The sequence below is a fragment of the Chiloscyllium punctatum genome, chromosome 24 (assembly GCF_047496795.1).
Source record: "Chiloscyllium punctatum isolate Juve2018m chromosome 24, sChiPun1.3, whole genome shotgun sequence".
In the NCBI taxonomy this organism is placed as follows: Eukaryota; Metazoa; Chordata; class Chondrichthyes; order Orectolobiformes; family Hemiscylliidae; genus Chiloscyllium; species Chiloscyllium punctatum.
The window spans coordinates 58,528,597-58,549,156 of record NC_092762.1 but is presented as its reverse complement, the minus strand read 5'-3'; the positions used below and the strand labels follow the sequence as shown (position 1 = coordinate 58,549,156).

The 20,560-nt window shown below is 40.0% G+C and overlaps 1 protein-coding gene across 2 annotated transcripts in view; it reads left to right on the top strand.

Moving 5' to 3' along the window:
* wdr18 (WD repeat domain 18) overlaps window positions 1-20,560 on the top strand; it is a 199,960-nt gene that overhangs the window by 76,642 nt on the left and 102,758 nt on the right. The window contains exon 5 of one of the 2 annotated variants that reach the window (XM_072593921.1): window positions 6,971-7,114. The exons of the other annotated variant lie outside the window; for it this stretch is intronic. Coding sequence (XP_072450022.1) covers window positions 6,971-7,114 — 144 coding nt within the window. The remainder of the gene's footprint in view (window positions 1-6,970; window positions 7,115-20,560) is intronic. 2 annotated transcript variants of the gene reach the window in all.

Below are 20,560 nucleotides of genomic sequence, written 5' to 3'. Positions count from 1 at the left end.
CAACCCAGAATTACAAATTCAGTTTTCCCACACAACATGCCCCCACTGCAGAAGACTTTATAGATCAAAACTTGGACTTTCTTACCTGAAGCCTCGTCTAGCCTGGTATACTTTATCCTTGATTCTGACAGACCACTGATTTCATCAATGCTCCCACAAGCAAAATCATCACATTTTGGTTAATGTGCAGTTAGGTGCAAAGCTGCAAGTTTAAATTATTGTTACTGAAACATAAATTAGTCTAAACAGATTTAAAATTTACATTGAAGATTGTGGCTGCATGTTCACTTTATTGCAGGAAAACTTTTTTTCTGTATTGAGCTGGTGTGTTGTTATGTGGACCATTGTCTGTTTTTGTCAAATGTTGCCGAAGGAATCCAAATGAAATACTACCTATGATATTGCTGAGCAACTTCCACTGGTGTCAAATTGCCCCATTTGTTTTGCAAGTTGAATTCAGAATACAGTATTATTGCAGCAGATTCAAATAAGTGTAGTTGCTGCAAAGTCACAGATGTAGATTTAATGTAACTGCGCTTCATTGAAGTGCAATGTTGGCTATACAGGGAGACTGGATGAGTACATGCAATCTCTGCTGCTGATTTTCTCTTTTTAACTTTGTGGTTAGTGCCGTTTAGCTGAAAGCAAGGGACAAAAGAAGAATTCAATAATTCTAGTACAGGATCATTTCATCATTGCATCTTGTATTATTACCGTAAGTGGAAACCCCTGTATTCTCAAATAGAAACAGTTTTTTTTAGATTTTGAGACTGCTGATTTTATGGGAGAGGAGAATGTTCAAATCCTATGACTAGCAGCTGAGATAGTGCTTCAGCTTTCTAGACCCGGACTGAGACGGAACTATCCAGATTTTATAATTTCAAACTTAATTCATTGCATATACTGTAAAGCACTTTTAGAAAGCTATTATTTGGGCATTAAAAGTTGCCATTAATTGAAGTCCTCTCAAGCACTAGAGAGCTTAGGCAGTTGACATGTTCTGTCAATCACTAAATGAAAATTTCAGTTCGGTATTTATTTATCAGAGACATTAATGAAATTGTCATTCGCAATATAAACCAGGATCTCAGTGTCAGTTTATAATTATTTTTAGACTGAATTTGATTACTGTGTTGTCAGGACTGAAATTCTAAACTAGATAAATGAAAGATTATTTGTGTGTGTATGTGTTGGGGGGAGGAGCGGAGGAGCAGTCTTTACAGAAGTATTCAGTTTGAGAGCAATTAAAGAGAAACTCATTACAAATATCAAATGTTACTTTGTAGATGGAAGCCATTCAGATTGCCACACTTAGCATGGCTTTTAGAAAGATCTTCACTTTGTCTCCATTTTGTGCTTATTTCCAAGCATTTTAAACACTTTCAAATATTTTAAGCACTGTCCTTTCAAAAACAAACCTGTCAATCCATTTTGGACTGTAAAAGGAGAGATCATGATTTTTTTCTGAATGGTGTGAAGTTAAATACAGTGGATGTCCAAATAAACCTGGGGGGTTCAGATGCATAGATCTTTAAAATGTCACAAACTGGTGCAGAACATAATCAAGAAAGCTAGTAGAATGCTGGCTATTACATCTAGAGGACTGGAGTACATGCAAAGGTTATGCTGTAGTTATACAAAACCCTGGTTAGACTCCACTTGGAGCACCGTGAGCAGATCTGGGTGGCACATTAATTGAAGGATATATTGACCTTGGAGTACAATATTAGTTTATAAGAATGGTACCTGGACTTAAAAAGGTTGAATTATGAGAAGAGATTGTACAAATTGTCTGTTTTCTCCAGGATTTAGAGGGTTAAGGGGTAACCTGATCAAATACTTCAAAGTATTAACAGGGAAAGACAGGGTAGATAAAGATAAACTGTTTCCACTGGTTGGGGATTCTAGAATGAGGGGGCATAGCCTGAGAATTAGTGCCAGACTGTTCAGGAAAGATATTAGAAGGCATTTTGATACATTACAGGGCGGTAGATGGTTGGAACTCTCTGTGACAAACGTGAATCAGTTGCTAAATCAGATACTGAATCAGTTAATTTTAAATCTGCGATATATGCATTTTTGTTAAGCAAAAGTATTAAGGGATATGGACCAAAGACAGTTATGCGTAATTAGGCCCAGATCAGCCACCATTGAATGATGGAACAGACTCTGAGCTCCTGTTCCTATATTCCTAATCTCCAATGGCAATGAGCAAGCTGGTTAAGACCACGTGCAGTGTTTGGATCAAGTAAGGTTAGAGGGTAGGGCACATTGGGTACAGGAAGAAAGGGGATGATGGTAAGGAACGAAGAAGGAGATGGGGAAGTGGCATAGTGATAATGTCACTGGATGAGTAATCCAGACTACTAGGCTAATGTTCTGAGGGTATAGGTGCAAATTCCACCTTGGCAGATCGTAAAATTTGAATTCAGTGAGAAAAGAACTATAATTAAAAAGATGGCCTAATGGTGGCCATGTAACAACTGTCCATTGTCATAAAAATCCATGTGATTCACTAATGTAATTTAGGGAAGGAAACCTGCCATCCTTACCTGCATGTGACTCCAAATTGACAGCAGTGTGGTTGACTCCTAACCGATGTCAAGGAAACCAGGGATGGGCAATAAATGTTCATGTAGACAACGCATCCAAGTATCATGAATGCGTAAAAAGCAGTTGGGGAACTTTCAGGGAAGGAGAATAGAGGTGAGGATGGATAGGTGCAAACAGAATTAGAGGAGTACAAGTGGATTAGAGGTAGGCGGAGGGTTTGAGGCTGGAATGAAATGTATAAGAAATTCCACACCTGCCATATTAACATCAGTTTATCCAGCATCTGTAGTCCTCACTTTCTCCCATCAGTTTAATATCATCAGACAAAGTGTGGTTGAGCACTTGTAAGCATCAATCATTGACTGTTTGAGAGAGATGATAAGGATAAAGATACTCTGAATAGTGTAGTGTGACTCTTTACTATGGCCTTTGCTCTAGCTCCATTGATATCAATGGTTTGGATCAAGGAATAGAGGGTTTCTATATTCAAGTTTGCAGGTGACATGAATCAGCACAATAAGTTGTGTGTATGGCAGCAGGAAATTATACAAGGACATCAACAGACTAAGTGAATGGGCAAAACTGTGGCAAATAAAGTTCAGTGTTGGGAAGGATCAATAAGGATCCAAGAATGAAACATCAGAAGATATTTGGTGAAATAACAGTAGTGGTGGAAGTAACAAAGAGATTGGACTACCTATGTACACAAATTACAAAAAAACCCCTACAGATTCAAAACATTGCAAAACTGAATAATTGGCCTTCATCCTGAGGTGTTTGAATACAAACAGGATGAAATGGTGCTTTGATTGGACCCCCATCTTCAGTAGCCGATTTATTTTTGGCTACTGCAGAAAGGATACATTGACCATGGAAGGGGTATAATGTAGATTGACAAAACTAACTTTAATTTTGAGGACAGCTCACGTATACTTGGCGTGTATCCCCTTGTGCTTGTTAAGGTGATCGAGTTGAAAGATAGCATTAAAAAGTAAAATCAGGAAGCACATTTTACACATTATGATGAAATGAAACAATTTTTTTCTCTCAAGTCTATGAATGTTGGTTCAATTAAAATGTTGTTGTTAGGTAAGAGTACTAAGGAAAATAGAGCAAAGACAAGTAAATGCATTTGAAGTATAAACAGAAATAGGTTCTTGAATGGCAGAACAGGGTGGAAGACCAAATGGGCAAAAGTGAGGACTGCAGATGCTGGAAATCAGAGTCTAGATTAGAGTGATGATGGAAAAGCCCTTCACTAGGATTTTCCTGCGCCTCGGATACTGCCTGACCTGCTGTGCTTTTCTAGCACCACTCTAATTTAGACTCTGGAAGAGCAAATGGCCTAATCCTTTTATGATAGGTTTCCAGCTGGTGTTCTGGGAAGATATCATAAGCAGGGTGTAGTGATCGTAATGAGGTTAGCTCAGTGGTCCTCGTAGAAGCATAGAAGATGGGAGAAGGCCATTCAACCCTTTGACCGTGCTCCACCATTCATAGAATCATAGGATCCCTACAGTGTGGAAACAGGCCCTTCAAGCCCCACGAGTCCACACCGAACCTCCAAAGAGTGTCCACACCGAACCTCCAAAGAGTATCCCATCCAAACCCATTCCCCTACCCTATTACTTTACATTTACCCCTGACTAATGCACCCAACCTACACATCCCTGAATGCAATGGGCAATTTAGCATGGCCAATTCACCCAACCTGCACATCTTTGGATTGTGGGAGGAAACCGGAGCACCCGGAGGAAACCCACACAGACTGGGAGAATGTCTGAGTGGAATTTGCATAGTCTCCCATGGCTGGAAATGAACCCGCATCCCTGGAGCTGTGAGGCAGTAGTGCTAGCTACTGAGCCACCATCACGATCGTGGCTGATTGTCCAAATCATCCTGCTTAATCTTGCTTTCTTCCCATAACCTTTGATCCCATTAGCCCCAAATACTATATCTAGCCAACTCTTGAATACATTCAATGTTTTGGCATTAACTGTGGTAATGAATTCCAAATGCTTACCACTTAGGGTGAAAACATTGTCTTCTCATCTCCATCCTAAATGGTTCCCCTCAAAACCTCAGACCGTCACTCCTATTTCTGGATGCACCCACCATTGGGAACATCCTCCCTGCTTGTACCCTGTCTAATCGTGTTAGAATGTTATAAGTCTCTTTTGAGGTTCCCCCCCATCTGAACTCCGCAACAAAAACAATCCAACCTAGTCAACCTCTCCATATGAACTTCAGTAGGGTGTTCAACAAGGGTCCCCATGGGAGACTGATTAGCGAGGTTAGATCTCATGGAATACAGGGAGAACTAGCCATTTGGGGACAGAACTGGCTCAAAGGTAGAAGAGAGACGGTGATGGTGGTGCAGGGTTGTTTTTCAGATGAGAGGCCTGTGACCAGTGGAGTGCCACAAGGATTGGTGCTGGGTCCACTACTTTTCATCACTTATATAAGTGATTTGGATGTGAGCATAAGAGGTATAGTTAGGAAGTTTGTACATGACACCAAACTCAGGGGTGTAGTGGACAGCAAAGAAGGTTACCAAAGATTACAACGGGATCTTGATCAGAGGGCCAATAGTTGGGAGAACTTATACATTTAATGGTAAGGTCCTAGGGAGTGTTGCTGAACAAAGAGACCTTGGAGTGCAGGTTCATAGGTCCTTGAAAGTGGAGTCGCAGGTAGATAGGATAGTGAAGGCGGCGTTTGGTATGCTTTCCTTTATTGGTCAGAGTATTGAGTACAGGGGTTGGGAGGTCATGTTGTGACTGTACAAGACATTGGTTAGGCCACTGTTGGAATATTGCATGCATTCTGGTCTCCTTCCTAATGGAAAGATATTGTGAAACTTGAAAGGGTTCAGAAAAGATTTACAAGGATGTTGCCAGGATTGGAGGATCTGAGCTATAGGGAGAGGCTGAACCGGCTGTGGCTATTTGGTCTGGAGAGTCAGAGGCTGAGGGGTGACCTTATAGAGGTTTACAAACTCATGAGGGGCATGGATAGGATAATTGACAAAGTCTTTTCCCTGAGGTGGGAGAGTCCAGAACTAGAGGGCATAGGTTTAAGGTAAGAGGGGAAAGATATAAAAGGGACCTAAGGGGCAACGTTTTTACGCAGAAGGTGGTGCGTGTATGGAATGAGCTGCCAGAGGAAGTGGTGGAGGCCGGTACAATTGCAACATTTAAAAGGCATCTGGATGGCTATCTGAATAGGAAGGGTTTGGAGGGATATGGGGCTGGATGCTGGCAGTTGGGACTAGATTGGGTTGGGATATCTGGTCGGCATGAACAAGTTGGACCGAAGGGTCCGTTTCTGTGCTGTACATCTCTATGGGTCTATGACTGTCTATGCCATCTCTGGAATCAGCCGAGAATAGAAGTTCCCTGATTGGGGCTATTAAACTGTCCAATCAGGGAACCCTGGCTGTCAGATGTAAACAGGAGTGTTGGAGGTTCTGTTCACTCTGAGAAAGCTGGATCAGTATTCTCCCCGTGTCTGCGTGGGTTTCCTCCGGGTGCTCCAGTTTCCTCCCACAATCCAAAAATGTGCAGGTTAGCTGAATTGGCCATGCTAAATTATCCATAGTGTTAGGTGAAGGGGTAAATGTAGGATTATGGGTCTGGGTGGTATACACTTCGGCGGGTCGGTATGGACTTGTTGGGCCGAAGGGCCTGTTTCCACACTGTAAGTAATCTAATCTAATCTAATCTAAAAAAAAGTACTATCCCCATGTAAATAAAATAGTAACTTGGTGACAAGATTCCAGACTTTGTGGAGTTATTTCACATGCCACCCAGAGATATGGTTTTGTTAAAAATGCATTTCTAATCACAGCCATACAACAGTGAATAAGTTGTACTTGCCTCCAGAAGGCACTAGGTCCAATAGAAAGAGTAGTATTACTAGACATTTTGAGGTTGGAAGCAGCTGTGTTTTATTTTTTCTGCACTGGCAGCTACTTCCACCTGTGCAGACAGCAAAGGATTGTACTCACTGATCTGCATAGGTACTGAAGAAGATATATTGGCAAGAAGCAGTCACAAAGTGAGCGTTTACAAGCATGCATCAACTGCTGTTGAATTTGCTGAATTATTTAAATATCAACCAGAATCTGAGGTAATGCTGCAGAGCTAATTGTTCAGATTTTTCCAGAATATGAATGCAGCAGAACATATTGACTTTGCTTGTTTTAACAAATTCTAGCTAATTTCCCACCATCTCATATTACAATACAACAATTCAAATCTTTGGTTGAAGATTATATTCTCCCCATCCTTTCTTCCCCTACCCCTCTCCTTATCATTCTACTTTCCTTCCGCTCAAGACATTAGAGAATTTCTGAAGTTAAATCATTTCCATATTAATACAGTTTTTTTTATCTATTCCCCCCTCAATCACCAAGCTTTGGGAATTATGCTGTGGAGAACTCCTGCTGTCTGTGTTGTTTGACATCGGAATCATATCTGTGACCCTCGATCCTTGTGAATATTCTCTGTTCTGTGGAGGCAACGACGGATCGATATTTCAGGTTAATTTGTTCACTGAGGTGAGTAGAATCTTTATGTATTTTCCAACATCTTGGAATCTTTGGAACATGCTTCAAGTAAAATCCACAATTGTGTTAAAAGTTCAAAGGAACTACATAGAATTCTTAGAGTCCTTTTACAAACCTAATAATGGGACTGACAGTTATTTTCAAAAATTACGTAAGTTTCCCAGTGAGTAAACGTTTGCACGCATGACAAGTTTAAAGCTTTTTCAATAAAAGCTAAAATCACCATCAACTAAATGTTGTACGCTATATTGTACAGAAAACTATTTCCCATTAGCAGCTTAACACAACTCAAAGCTCATTCAACAAATCTCATCATTCAATTGGAAACAGTAGAGTCTGATGACACTGCCAGTTCGCAAGGCGGCCATGTTTGTCAATCAAAAGTTGCCGCAGAAGCAGAGCGGAAGAGTCGGACATCGCACAGAGCCGTGGTAATAGGGGACTCCATCGTGAGAGGAACTGACCGGGGTTTTTGTGGCAGCAGATGGGATGTAAGGATGGTGTGTTGCCTTCCTGGTGCTAGAGTGAAAGACATCGCGGACAGAGTGCAGGACATCCTCAAGGACGAGGGTGAAGAGCCCGAGGTGGTGGTACACGTCAGCACAAATGATGTCGGGAAGAAGAGGAGGAACATACTACAGCGAGACTTCGGAGAACTCGGAAGAAGGCTAAAAAGCAGGACGTCCAAGGTGGTTATCTCCAGTTTGCTTCCAGTTCCTCGGGCTAGTGTGGCCAGAAACCGGGAAATAATGGACTTGAACGTGTGGTTGGGGAACTGGTGCAGGAAGCAAGGTTTCAAGTTCTTGGATCACTGGGGTATATTTTATGGTAACCATAAATTCTACAGGAGAGACGGCTTGCACCTTAATAGATCAGGGATCAGCATTCTGGCAGGCAGGTTTTCTGCTGCAACACCGCTACATTTAAACTAAGTAGCGGGGGGGAGGGGATAAGCTGGATGTTTAAAAAGGAAATTGAAGGGGTAGTTAGAACAAGAGAAGTCAAGAAAGACAACTGTATCAAGGAGGCAGAACACTGGAAAAGGCATCATGCTGTAAAGTTGAGTGAAATAAGGGTTGAGGGGAAGGGTGAGAGCAGTAACAAATTAAAAATTCTATATATGAATGCACGAAGTATTAGACACAAGGTGGATGAGCTTGAGGCTCTTTTGGAAATTGGCAGATACGATATTGTGGGGATAATTGAGACGTGGCTTCATGGGGACAGGGCCTGGGAAATGAATATTCAAGGCTACACGTGCTATCGTAAGGACAGACTGACGGGCAGAGGGGGTGGGGTGGCCTTGTTGGTAAGGGAGGATATTCAGTCCCTTGCGCGGGGGGACCTAGAGTCAGGGGGTGTAGAGTCAGTGTGGATAGAGCTTCGAAACACTAAGGGTAAAAAGACCCTCATGGGAGTCATCTACAGGCCCCCAAACAGTAGTCTGGATGTCGGATGTAAGTTGAATCAGGAGCTGAAATTGGCTTGTCGCAAAGATGTTACTACAGTTGTTATGGGGGATTTTAACATGCAGGTAGACTGGGAGAATCAGGATGGTATCGGGCCTCAAGAAAGAGACTTTGTGGAGTGTCTCAGAGATGGATTTTTAGAGCAGCTGGTGCTGGAGCCGACCAGGGATAAGGCGATTCTGGATGTGGTATTGTGTAACGAACCAGAATTGGTCAGTGACCTCGAAGTGAAGGAGCCATTGGGAAGTAGTGACCATAATACAATAAGCTTCAATCTGCAATTTGAGAGGGAGTGGGTACAATCGGAAGTGACAATATTTCAGTTGAATAAAGGGAAATATGGAGCTATGAGGGAGCAACTAGCCAAAGTTCAATGGTGCAATACCTTAACAGGGAAGACCGTGGAGGAACAATGGTGGATATTTCTGTGTATAATGCAGAAGTTGCAGGATCAGTTCATTCCTAAAAGGAAGAAAGATCCCAGGAGGAGACATGGGCGGCCGTGGCTGACGAGGGAAGTAAAGAAACATATAAAGTTAAAAGAGAAAAAGTATAACTTAGCGAAGATAAGTGGGAAAACTGAGGACTGGGAAGCTTTTAAAGAACAACAGAGGATTAGTAAGAAGGAAATACGCAGAGAAAAAATGAGGTACGAAGGTAAACTGGCCAAGAATATAAAGGACGATAGTAAAAGCTTCTTTAGGTATGTCCAAGGCAAAAAAATGGTTAGGACAAAAATTGGGCCCTTGAAGACAGAAACAGGGGAATATATTACTGGGAACAAAGAAATGGCAGAGGAATTAAATGGGTACTTCAGATCTGTGTTCACTGGGGAAGACACAAGCAATCTCCCTGAGGTAACAGTGGCTGAAGGACCTGAACTGAAGGGAATTTATATTTGCCAGGATTTGGTGTTGGAGAGACTGTTAGGTCTGAAGGTTGATAAGTCTCCAGGACCTGATGGCCTGCATCCCAGGGTACTGAAGGAGGTGACTCGGGAAATCGTGGATGCGTTGGTGATTATTTTCCAGAGTTCAATAGAATCGGGGTCGGTTCCTGAGGATTGGAGGGCGGCTAATGTTGTGCCACTTTTTAAGAAGGGTGGGCGGGAGAAAGCAGGAAGTTATAGTCTGACCTCAGTGGTGGGAAAGATGCTGGAGTCTATTATAAAGGATGAAATTACGGCACATCTGGATAATAGTAACAGGATAGGACAGAGTCAGCATGGATTTATGAAGGGGAAATCATGCTTGACTAATCTTCTTGAATTTTTTGAGGATGTAACTCGGAAGATGGACGAGGGAGATCCAGTGGATGTAGTGTACCTGGACTTTCAGAAAGCTTTTGATAAAGTCCCACACAAGAGGTTAGTGAGTAAAATTAGGGCGCACTGTATTGGGGGCAAAGTACTAGATTGGATAGAGAATTGGTTGGCTAATAGGAAACAAAGGGTAGTGATTAACGGCTCCATTTCGGAATGGCAGGCAGTGACCAGTGGGTTACCGCAGCTTTTTACAATATATGTTTATGATATAGAAGATGGTATCAGCAATAACATTAGCAAATTTGCTGATGACACAAAGCTGGGTGGTAGGGTGAAATGTGATGAGGATGTTAGGAGATTACAGGGTGACCTGGACAAGTTAGGTGAGTGGGCAGATGTATGGCAGATGCAGTTTAATGTGGATAAATGTCTGGTTATCCACTTTGGTGGCAAGAACAGGAAGGCAGATTACTACCTCAATGGTATCAAATTAGGTAAAGGGGCTGTTCAGAGAGATCTGGGTGTTCTTGTCCACCAGTCAATGAAGGCAAGCATGCAGGTACAGCAGGTCGTGAAGAAGGCTAATAGCATGCTGGCCTTCATAACAAGAGGAATTGAGTATAGAAGCAAAGAGGTGCTTCTGCAGCTGTACAGGGCCCTGGTGAGACCACACCTGGAGTACTGTGTACAGTTCTGGTCTCCAAATTTGAGGAAAGACATTCTGGCTATTGAGGGAGTGCAGCGTAGGTTCACGAGGTCAATTCCTGGAATGGCAGGATTGCCTTACATGGAAAGACTGAAGCGACTGGGCTTGTATACCCTTGAGTTTAGAAGACTGAGAGGGGATCTGATTGAAATGTATAGGATTATGAAAGGATTGGACACTCTGGCAGGAGGAAACATATTTCCGCTGATGGGGGAGTGCCGAACCAGAGGGCACAACTTAAAAATACGGGGTAGACCATTTAGGACAGAGATGAGGAGAAACTACTTCACCCAGAGAGTGGTGGCTGTGTGGAATGCTCTGCCCCAGAGGGCAGTGGAGGCCCAGTCTCTGGATTCATTTAAGAAAGAATCGGATAGAACTCTTAAAGATAGTGGAGTCAAGGGTTATGGAGATAAGGCTGGAACAGGATACTGATTGGGAATGATCAGCCATGATCATATTGAATGGCGGTGCAGGCTCGAAGGGCTGAATGGCCTACTCCTGCATCTATTGTCTATTGTCTAATCTTCTGATCATAAACATATGGGCTTCCAGTAGCAAGGAATCTTGTGGCATCTCTTTGGTTTCTAAAGCTCCACAAAGCTGCTTAAAGGTAAGGTGGCATCACCATCACTGTGTTTGATGGTGCATACAAAAATAATCCCTTTTCTTTGCTAAACATAATGGCACCTTTTTTTTGTCATTATCAAATCTCGCTGATGGATCCTGAGAGTCTTGTACAACAAGATCAGCTCACTTCCCCTTACAATGTGGAGCTTAATTTCAGTAATGTTTGAATTCAATTTATGTCCTCATGGCAGCCAGATCATATGGCCTTATCCATGTGCTGATTTCAGCATGTACCATTCCCGTTTACAAATCCTTCTGTTTTACTTGAGATTTAGAGAGTTCAAAACATAACCCACTTATAAAAGACTTGCATTCGTAACAGTTGAAACACTAGGGATGACTATTGGAAGTTTAGCATGCATTATATGTCATATTCTGCCATCTGTACAGGATTTTGAAGGTATTGGGACAGCAGTTCAAGGAAGACTTCTGGTGATTTTGCCCTTTTTTTGCCTCTATGCTGATTCATGTTGTGGCATAGTTCCAAAACCTTTCAGGAGATAGGAATATCTCACCATTCTTCATGCCTGTGGAATATTCAGTTGTGGGAGGGATGGATGCGACAATGACTGCAATTAAATCTCTCCGAGCACCCACATCCACTTTGCAGTGTGCAGCCAAGATGCTTCCATTTGTAGGGAAGTTGAAACCATGGTCATTTTTTTAAAAAAAGGTTGTCATTAATAATTCTTCAGATTGTTCCAGAATATGAATGCAGCAGAATGTATTGACTTTGTTTTAACAAATTATAGCTAATTTCCCACTATCTAATATTACAATACAACAATTCAAATCTTTGGTTGAAGATTATATTCTCCCCATCCTTTCTCCTTCCCTCCTTGTGTTACTAACAAGAGGATGAGATGAATTAAATCATTTAATTTATCTTCTTTTCTAAAAGGGTTTTTAGACTTTTATCAGAACATAAGAAATAGGAGAACAGTATTTAGACCTCCCCAAGTCAGATCTGCCATTCTGTAAGATCATGGCTGATCTTTTCAAGCTTTAACTCCCCTGTATTTCAAAAATCTATCAACCTCCTCTTTAAATATTTTCAGTGATTTAACTCTGTGGGATAGAGAATTCCAGACATTTACTACCCTCAAGGAAAAGAAATTCTTTTGCATCTCAGTTTTAAACGAGTAACTCTCTATCCTGTAACTATGTCCCGTAGATCAGTATTCTCCCACCAGTGGTAATGTTGGGTCAGACTTTCCAAGGAGTGGTCATACAGATTACCACTCCGGCTCTTCACTATTATGGAAGAAGAGGGCTCTGCATTTTTGAGAGCAGATTCTGTTCAAGGCTCCCTTTGAAATGCGGAGCCATGCTTCCTTTCTGACAGTGTATTTGATAGTGTAACTTTTTCCCAAGTAACTATTTTGTTTAATTTCATTGCAAGAATAAGCACACAAATGCCTATATCCCTCTGCACCATTCTTTGTTTTAGTCACTCTGCCTTTTAATTCTTTCTCTCAAAGTGCATACCTCTTCACTGTCCTACACTAAACTCAAAATGTTTTTGCCCATTCTGTGGTGAACTGACCTGCATCCCCTTGTAGATTCATTACAGTGTGCCTTCTAATGGATTTTTGTATCATCAGCAAATTCGAATACATTGCACTCTGACCTTTCGTCGAAGTCATTACACATAGATGGTAAGTAATTGAGGGGTTTGGGACTAATTCTTGTTGCACTCCACTCGATGCATCTTTCCAACCTGAAAAAGATCTATTATTCCTAACTATCTTCTGTGTGTAAACCAGCCCTCAATCCATGATAACACATTACCTCCAGTACTGTAAGTAATCTTTTTATATGGCACCTTATCAAAGCTTTGTGGAAAGCCAAATACATTACATATACTGATTTCCCCTTTATCAGTTCTCCTTGTTAAATTTTCAAAGAAATCTAGCAAATTTTTCAAACACAATTTCCCTTCCACAAGCTCATGTTGACTCTAGCTACCTTGTTTTTCACTATTGCTTCCTTAATAATGCCTTTTTCTAATGATGAACGTTAGGTGAACTGGCCTGCAGTTTGCTGCATCCTGCCTCCTTGCTTGAGTGGAGCATTTCATTAGTGGTTTTCCAAACAACTGGAAACCACCTAGTTCTGGAATCTTTTGACCAATACCTGAGCTATCATTAGAGTTACTTACTTTAAAATTATTGGATTGAGATAATCAGTTCTGGGTGACATGTCTACTTTTAGTCCTAACAGTTTGTCAAATACTTCATCTTTTATGATAGAGATTGTTACAAGACCTTTCCTTCAATTAGCAACTTGCTTATCTGCTACCTTTGGGATGTTTCCAGTGTCCTCCATCGCAAAGACTCATGCAAAGTGTGGCACTTGTGTGGCATTTCTGTGTTGCTCATAATTAATTCCCCAATTGTACTCTCAAAGGGTCCTACACTCACTTTAAGCTGCTCATTCTTTTTATATACTTACAGAAGCTCTTGTTTGTTTGTCTGTTTCTTGCCAATGTGCTTTCATAACCAGTTTTCTCCATCTTTGTTAGCTTTTTAGTCATCCACTGCTGATTCTCAAATTAAATTCCCAATCCTCTGACTACTGGCTTTCACTGTTTTACATGTAGTAGGCTTTGGTTAGATATTCTCCTTGATGGCCTTTTTTTTAAAACCACGAAGTGGTGGAGGCTGGTACAATTGCAATATTTAAAAGACATTTGGATGGGTATATGAACAGGAAGGGTTTGGAGGGATATGGGCCGGATGCTAGCAGCTGGGAGTAGATTGGGTTGGGATATCTGGTCGGCATGGACGGGTTGGACAAAAGGGTCTGTTTCCATGCTGTACATGTCTATGACTGTATATGTGGTTCAAGTTGATGTGGTGTAGGTGACTGAAGTTGTAGAGTTCCGTTTAAAGTTCGCAAGTCGTGAAATGAAGTTGGTTTCCACTTTTTCCAGAGATGCAAGTTTACTTCCAAAGCTATCAAAATTAACAAAGGATACTTAGACTGGAGGCAGGCTGAGCCAAGTTTGAAATCTGGCTGTGGGATCATCGGTTGGACTCTTAGCCAACTTACTCAGTGTTAACAGCAAACTGCTTCTCATCAGACGGAAGAAAGGCATTTTCAAGTACAACATTTTTCAAAGATTGAGTGTTGGTCATGTGATGGAGTTCTTTGATATATCAGTTTGTATTTAACCAAGCAGTTTTTAAAGTAACAATTAGATTCTATTTCTGTGGCCATTGCTGTTGTTTGTTTGTATGAGATAAATTATGAGCTGGGGAGACATTTGCTGATCTCATTGTGCTGCTTGGACTGCAAAGACCACACAATGCAAGGGTGTAACATTCCAGAAGGATGATGCCTTGTGCTGTCCTGGTCATTGCTGTTGGGAATCCTCCAGTAATTTATATGGTATGAATTAGTTCAGTGGTGATTTAGTTCAGCAAGAAATGAATTTACAAGAAACTCGTTACTCAGATTGGTTAGAATGAATACTTACTAGACTAGATGTGGATGACATAATGTCAATGGATGCATTTTAAGGGAAAGCTAAATAAGCATTAAGGCAGAAAGGAATAGGAGATATGCTGGTTGGGTTAAACAATGTAGGATAAGAGGTGGCATGAATGATGCACAGACAGCAGCATAAACTAGTTAGGCTGAATGATGTGTTTCTTTTATTATGCATTCCAAAAATTGCTAGATACTGATTAGGAGCATTTGTTTTTTGCTCTACACCCTTTCATAAACTCAGGTGGACATAGATAATTGGATTGGATATGCTGCTTCCCCAGATGAGAATACCTAACTTCACAAATTGGAAATTGTTCTGTGTCCTTTTATCCTATTTGAATAAGTTCGACCATGGGTAGTGCAATTAATCACCAAGGAATTGAGTAATTGAATCCATTGATTATCAATACACAACCCTTCTAGTTAAGCTAAATCATTCTAAAGATGTGGATTCTTGGTTTAATATACATTCACATTTCTGGACAGTTGTGCCCCATGCCTTTCCCATTAGAATTTTGGACTTTTTTGAACAAGTTTGTGTTTTATGCACAATGAAGTAAATGTTTCCTGTATTTGTAAGGGTGGGAATAGTTTGCACATAATTACACATACATATCTAGGTAAGATAAACAACAAAGAACCCTAAAAAATATTGGGAAATTGGGATTAAAGATCCCTGAAAAAAGAAAAGAAGATCTTTGTGCTTACTGCAAGTTAGCATATTAGGTGTAGGTCCTTGATTTCTAAGATGTGGACAGTTAAATGGCAATCTCTAGTTATTCATCTTAGATCCCAGTTATGCAGCACTTGGAACTTTAAAATTTCTTGTGAATTAGTATTTTTTTTAAAAGAAGTAATTAATTTAAATGTACCTCTTAGATTCGATCTATTTTCTGTTGTAAAAGGAGAAATTGTGCAAAAATGGAGCATTATTATATCATTCTGGCTTGAGATTTAAGACTTGATAAATTCTTCCACTTTTCATCTGGATTACTGCCAGGCACTCAGCGTTATTGTAGCTTTCATTGTTTTTATGGATAATCTATTTCTCCACCAGTATGGTAATCTATTGACCTGTACATATGTCAGTAGAGGGACACAGTGCAGAGAAGCATTTTTGTTGTAACTTTAGTCTTTTGCTGCGGATATATCTTTTATACATTTAATGCATAAGAAACTAAAACCATGAATATATGGTAAATTCAAGTGCTTATTAAGCATTATCCAACCTGATGGATAATTTTGGCTGACAAATTTCAACAGGATGGCTTCCATTCTTCGATGCTTCTGAATGCAGCTGAGGAAAAAGGGAGCTTCTGACCTGACATTTCCAACACTTTAATATGCCACCTTAAGGCTGACATTGGAGTTGCTTTTGTTTGCTGGAAAATTGCCTCTGGAGGAGGAAAAATACATTGATGTGATTAAGAGACTGAAAAGAACAGTTTGTGTGAAGTTCGTGTGGATATTTTGCACCTTTCAAAATTGACAGAAATGAGAAAAATGGTTGAAAAATCAAGGATTGCTGCATGGTTTGAAAATAAGTAATTGCAGCTGAAAACTGCTTGTATAGCTGTATTTGCAGATGAGCTGGAGCTGAGGGGTTCTGTTTTCAGATGGATTTCTGGTTGACAAGACAAAATTGATTGATACATGGATTAGTGATCAGTTATCTATGACAAAGGCATTTTACCTGCCAGCAACAAAATTATTGGCTCTCAGGTGACTGAACACAGATAAGTGATCAGATCGCCACCAGCTCAGGAGCTTTGTCTCTGCTGACTGCAGTCAAAATCCACTTTAAACCTGAAGGAAACCAATTTTATCTTTCCTTCAGCAGTTGCTGTAAGTTGTGACTTTTTAATTGGTAAATATTAAACTTTTATAAATGAACTAGCTACCTTGTTCCTCTTGCAAACCAATAGAAACATTCAGAAAAAGGAGGCCTAGATGAAACCTGATCAGCAAGAACCAGTTTAACAGATCTTTGTGAAGTTGAAAATCACAACACCGGGTTATCGACCAACATGTTTATTTGGAAGTACAAGCTTACGGAGCAGTGCTCCTCCATCAGGTAGCTACCTGATGAAGGAGCAGTGCTCCAAAAGCTTATACTTCCAAATAAACCTGTTGGACTATAACCTGGTGTTGTGAGATTTTTAACTTTGTCCACCCCAGTCTAATACCAGCACCTCCACATCTGATCTTGTGAACAAAGACTACTGAATCACCATTCCAGTTCTCTCCCCATACATGTTGTTTTTCCTTGTCTACCTGTCTGTGTTTGTAAGAGGATTAGAATATTAAATAGTGAGATGCAGTGGTTTATAAAAAATTTTCTGTAGCTAGAGTCTAATTACTTGTAATAGTATTTCTTGTTTAATACAAAATCTACTTTCTGCTTTTCATCAACCTGGGTCTGAAAATTTGGTAAAATGGGATATTTTATGTAATTTTAAAAATTCTAACTGTTGTGATGACTCTGGGAATAGCAGGGTTTGATTTTCAGTGTACCACCCCAGTGAGTTATGACATTTGAAACATTTTTTCTGTTTGAGATTTTACAAAAAGTTATATTGAATTCATTAGAAGAAACTTGCATTTCTATATCTCTGATTTATGCTGTGGTAATATTTCAAAACATTTCACAATGAATCGCTTTAGTAGAGTGACTGTTAGCATGTAAGCAAACACAACAGCAATTCTGTGCTAGCAATACACCACATGAAAGAACTATTAGAATTATTAGTTAATTTGTTTTTAGTAGTACTAATTGAGGAAGAAAATTTGAAGAGGACTCTGAACTTCCTGCTCCTCAAATATTGACATAGTGACTTGTATATTCACTTGAATAGTTTTAATGTTCCAGTTGTTAATATATGATATTGAAACATTCCTGGGTTCTCCACAATACAGATTAGATGCTCAACCTGTGAAGTGGGCCCAAACTGCTAATGTGAGTGTTTATAGAAGCTCTTAGTTATTATGAAAATAAAAGCACGTTTATCTGCAAGTATCTTATTAATCGTGATGCTTGAACATGTAAACCTGTAGAACCTATGCAACCAGCCTGCATTTTCTATGTTTATAAATTCGTTTCCATGTGACCTCTGAGCTCCTTTTTAGATCCAGCTTTCTGCTATGTCTTGGATCTTCACTGGCTTTTTCTTTTGCGACCACTCTGCTATGTTGCACGTTATCAAAAGCTATATACTCAACTTTTAATAAAAGATATAGGTGTATATATAATATACCTTGATTGACACTGCTTGTTACCCCCTTAAGAAATTCAGTCATTCATTACATACGATCCTGCCTTAATGTGCCGAATTTATTTGATGCATTTGTTTATTTCCAAATAAAGATTTATTCTGTCCCACAGATTTTTTTTTTTGATCATGTCTTTTTACCACTAAAATTAAGATGTCTGGCCTGTAGTTACTCAATAAATAAATAAATCTTTTGTTTTACACATTTAACATAGCAAAAAACTGCAAGGCAGTGGATAAGCAGGAGGCTGGAAGAACACCACCTGATGTTGCCTGGCTTGCTGTGTTCTTCTAGCCTCCAGCTTGTCCGCTGCTTTGCAGTGCCAGAGGCCCGAGTTCGATTCCAGCCTCAAATGACTGTCTGAAGAGTTTCCAATTCTGTCCATGTCTGTGTGGCCACTGAGTGCTCCAGTTTCCTCCTACAGTCCAAAAATGTGCAGGTTAGGTGGATTGGTTCTGCTAAATTCCCAATAGTGTCCAGGTGTGTAGGCTAGGTGGATTAGACATGGTAAATGTGGGGTTGTGGGGCTAGGGTAAGGGTCTGGGTCTAGCTGAGATGCCTTTTGGAGGGTTGGTGCAGACTTGTTGGGATTCTACGAATATATCTTTCTCCATTTTAATAAAATGAACTTTGTTAGCTTTATTCTAGTTCCTCCTCCTCTATTCCAGTTGTGACATAAATAAACAGAGACCAGGTCTCACATGCATACGTGGAGGAATGTGCTGATCATCAAGTCCCACTACTACTACAGTTACACCGTTAGTTTAAATGTCTAAGTATGATTAGAAGTATAAATTCAAACACTAAAATAGCAATTTGCTCCTCTTTTGTGCTACTATCTAGAATGAAAAATTTGTTCCTTGCTAAACCCGACTGGCAAGTCCTTTTTACAATCCAGAAAATGTCTGGACCATTCTATAATATCCAATTTTCTACACAATTCTTAAATATTTTCAACACATCATACATTGTTACATAATAGACAAAGCCTCTATTTTCTCAACAGCTTGGGATACATTTTGTCTCTGGCATTATGCTAATTCCAAATAATATTTCACACTTACTTCTGATTGCAATGTCTTTTTGTTTTTTCTTTTGTGAAAACAGATACAAAGTATTCATTAAAACTGTGCGATTGGTTTCCACTTCCACATTTATCATAATGTCTTCAGTAAATTCTAGTCTTTAATTATCATTTTTTAATAGATTTATAAAGTATTTTTGGGATAGTCTTAATGTTTGTACCCTCTCATAGCTTTCCTAATTTTCTTTCCCATCTCTATTTCCCCACCCCTAAATGCCCACCCCCAGCAATGGTTATCACCTAGCTCCTCTTCAATATTGAGGTCTCGGTATCTATCCTTCCATTTAATCTTAAAGCCCCTTGGCATTCTGAATTTTTTTAATCTGACCATTTTTCTTGTGAATGTTCTTGATACAAATCCTCACTATCTCTTATTTGAATGCCTCCCACTGGTCTGACACTGTTTTTTCTTTAAGTCATTGTTTCAGTCCACCTGCTAAATCATATCTAAGCTTCATAATATGACACCGCAAATGTGAACTAATCTATTTGTTTCCATAACCACCTTAAATCTAATATGACTTGTGTTCCTTACACCTGTTCAACCTTGTTTTCTAAAACTAAGTTTAAAGCCTCACCTCTCTTGTTGCACTTGCTCCATTTTGGTTTTGGAAAAAGGTTCTCTTGAATTCTGCTCTCCTGCTTTCTGTGTGCCTTTAACGTGAATCTGTGTTAATGTTTAGGTAGATAAAATTCCTCACAATTACAGCCCTGCTGATATTGCATTTCTTAGAGATTTGTCTACATGTTTGCTTCTCTCTGACTGGCAGTCAATAGTACACTTCCCAAGAACATGACTGCCACTTTATTTCATTCTTCACTTCAAACCATCTGGCTGAATTTGATCTTTCTGATAATATTGAAACCCACTCCCTCCACATTTTATTCTCCTTTCCATCGCGCCTGGAAATCTTGTAACCTGGAATGTGAGCTAGCGTTCCTATCCTTTTTTCAGCTTTGTCTCAGTAATAGCTATAGTACCATATCGCCACGTCTTTCTCTGTTTTCATCTTTTTTTTACCCTAGACTACTTGCATTGAGTTTTAGCACCATTTAGCACTGCTAGGCTTCCTTCCTGTCTATTTTCTAACCTTTGCTACCTCTGCCTTCAAAACACTGTAAACATGTTCCTGATTTTCAAGGCACAGACTTTGTGCAATATGAACATTTTTAAATTGAGTTGAGAAAGGGAACAACATGCTGCAAATTTGACCATTGAATGTCAGGTGATGTTTTGTAATTTCTCTGCAAAACGTTAACTCGGGTCTGTGGAAAGCTCTTAAACTGTTCGTGGAATCCCTTCCCTTGAAATGGCAGTCAAAATGCAGAACTGTTTGTGAATTTACATCTTTAATTATCGAAACCCAAAATCAATGGCTTGCAGATTGTGCAGATGTGAACTCAATACTTAAGCCAGTTTCTCAACACCTCTCTCTATCACAAGCAGCTGTGACCCATCACCATTCATTCCCAGTTGTGTAACAGTGGCTTCTGACTTTCAACATCTTTGTGTGAGCAA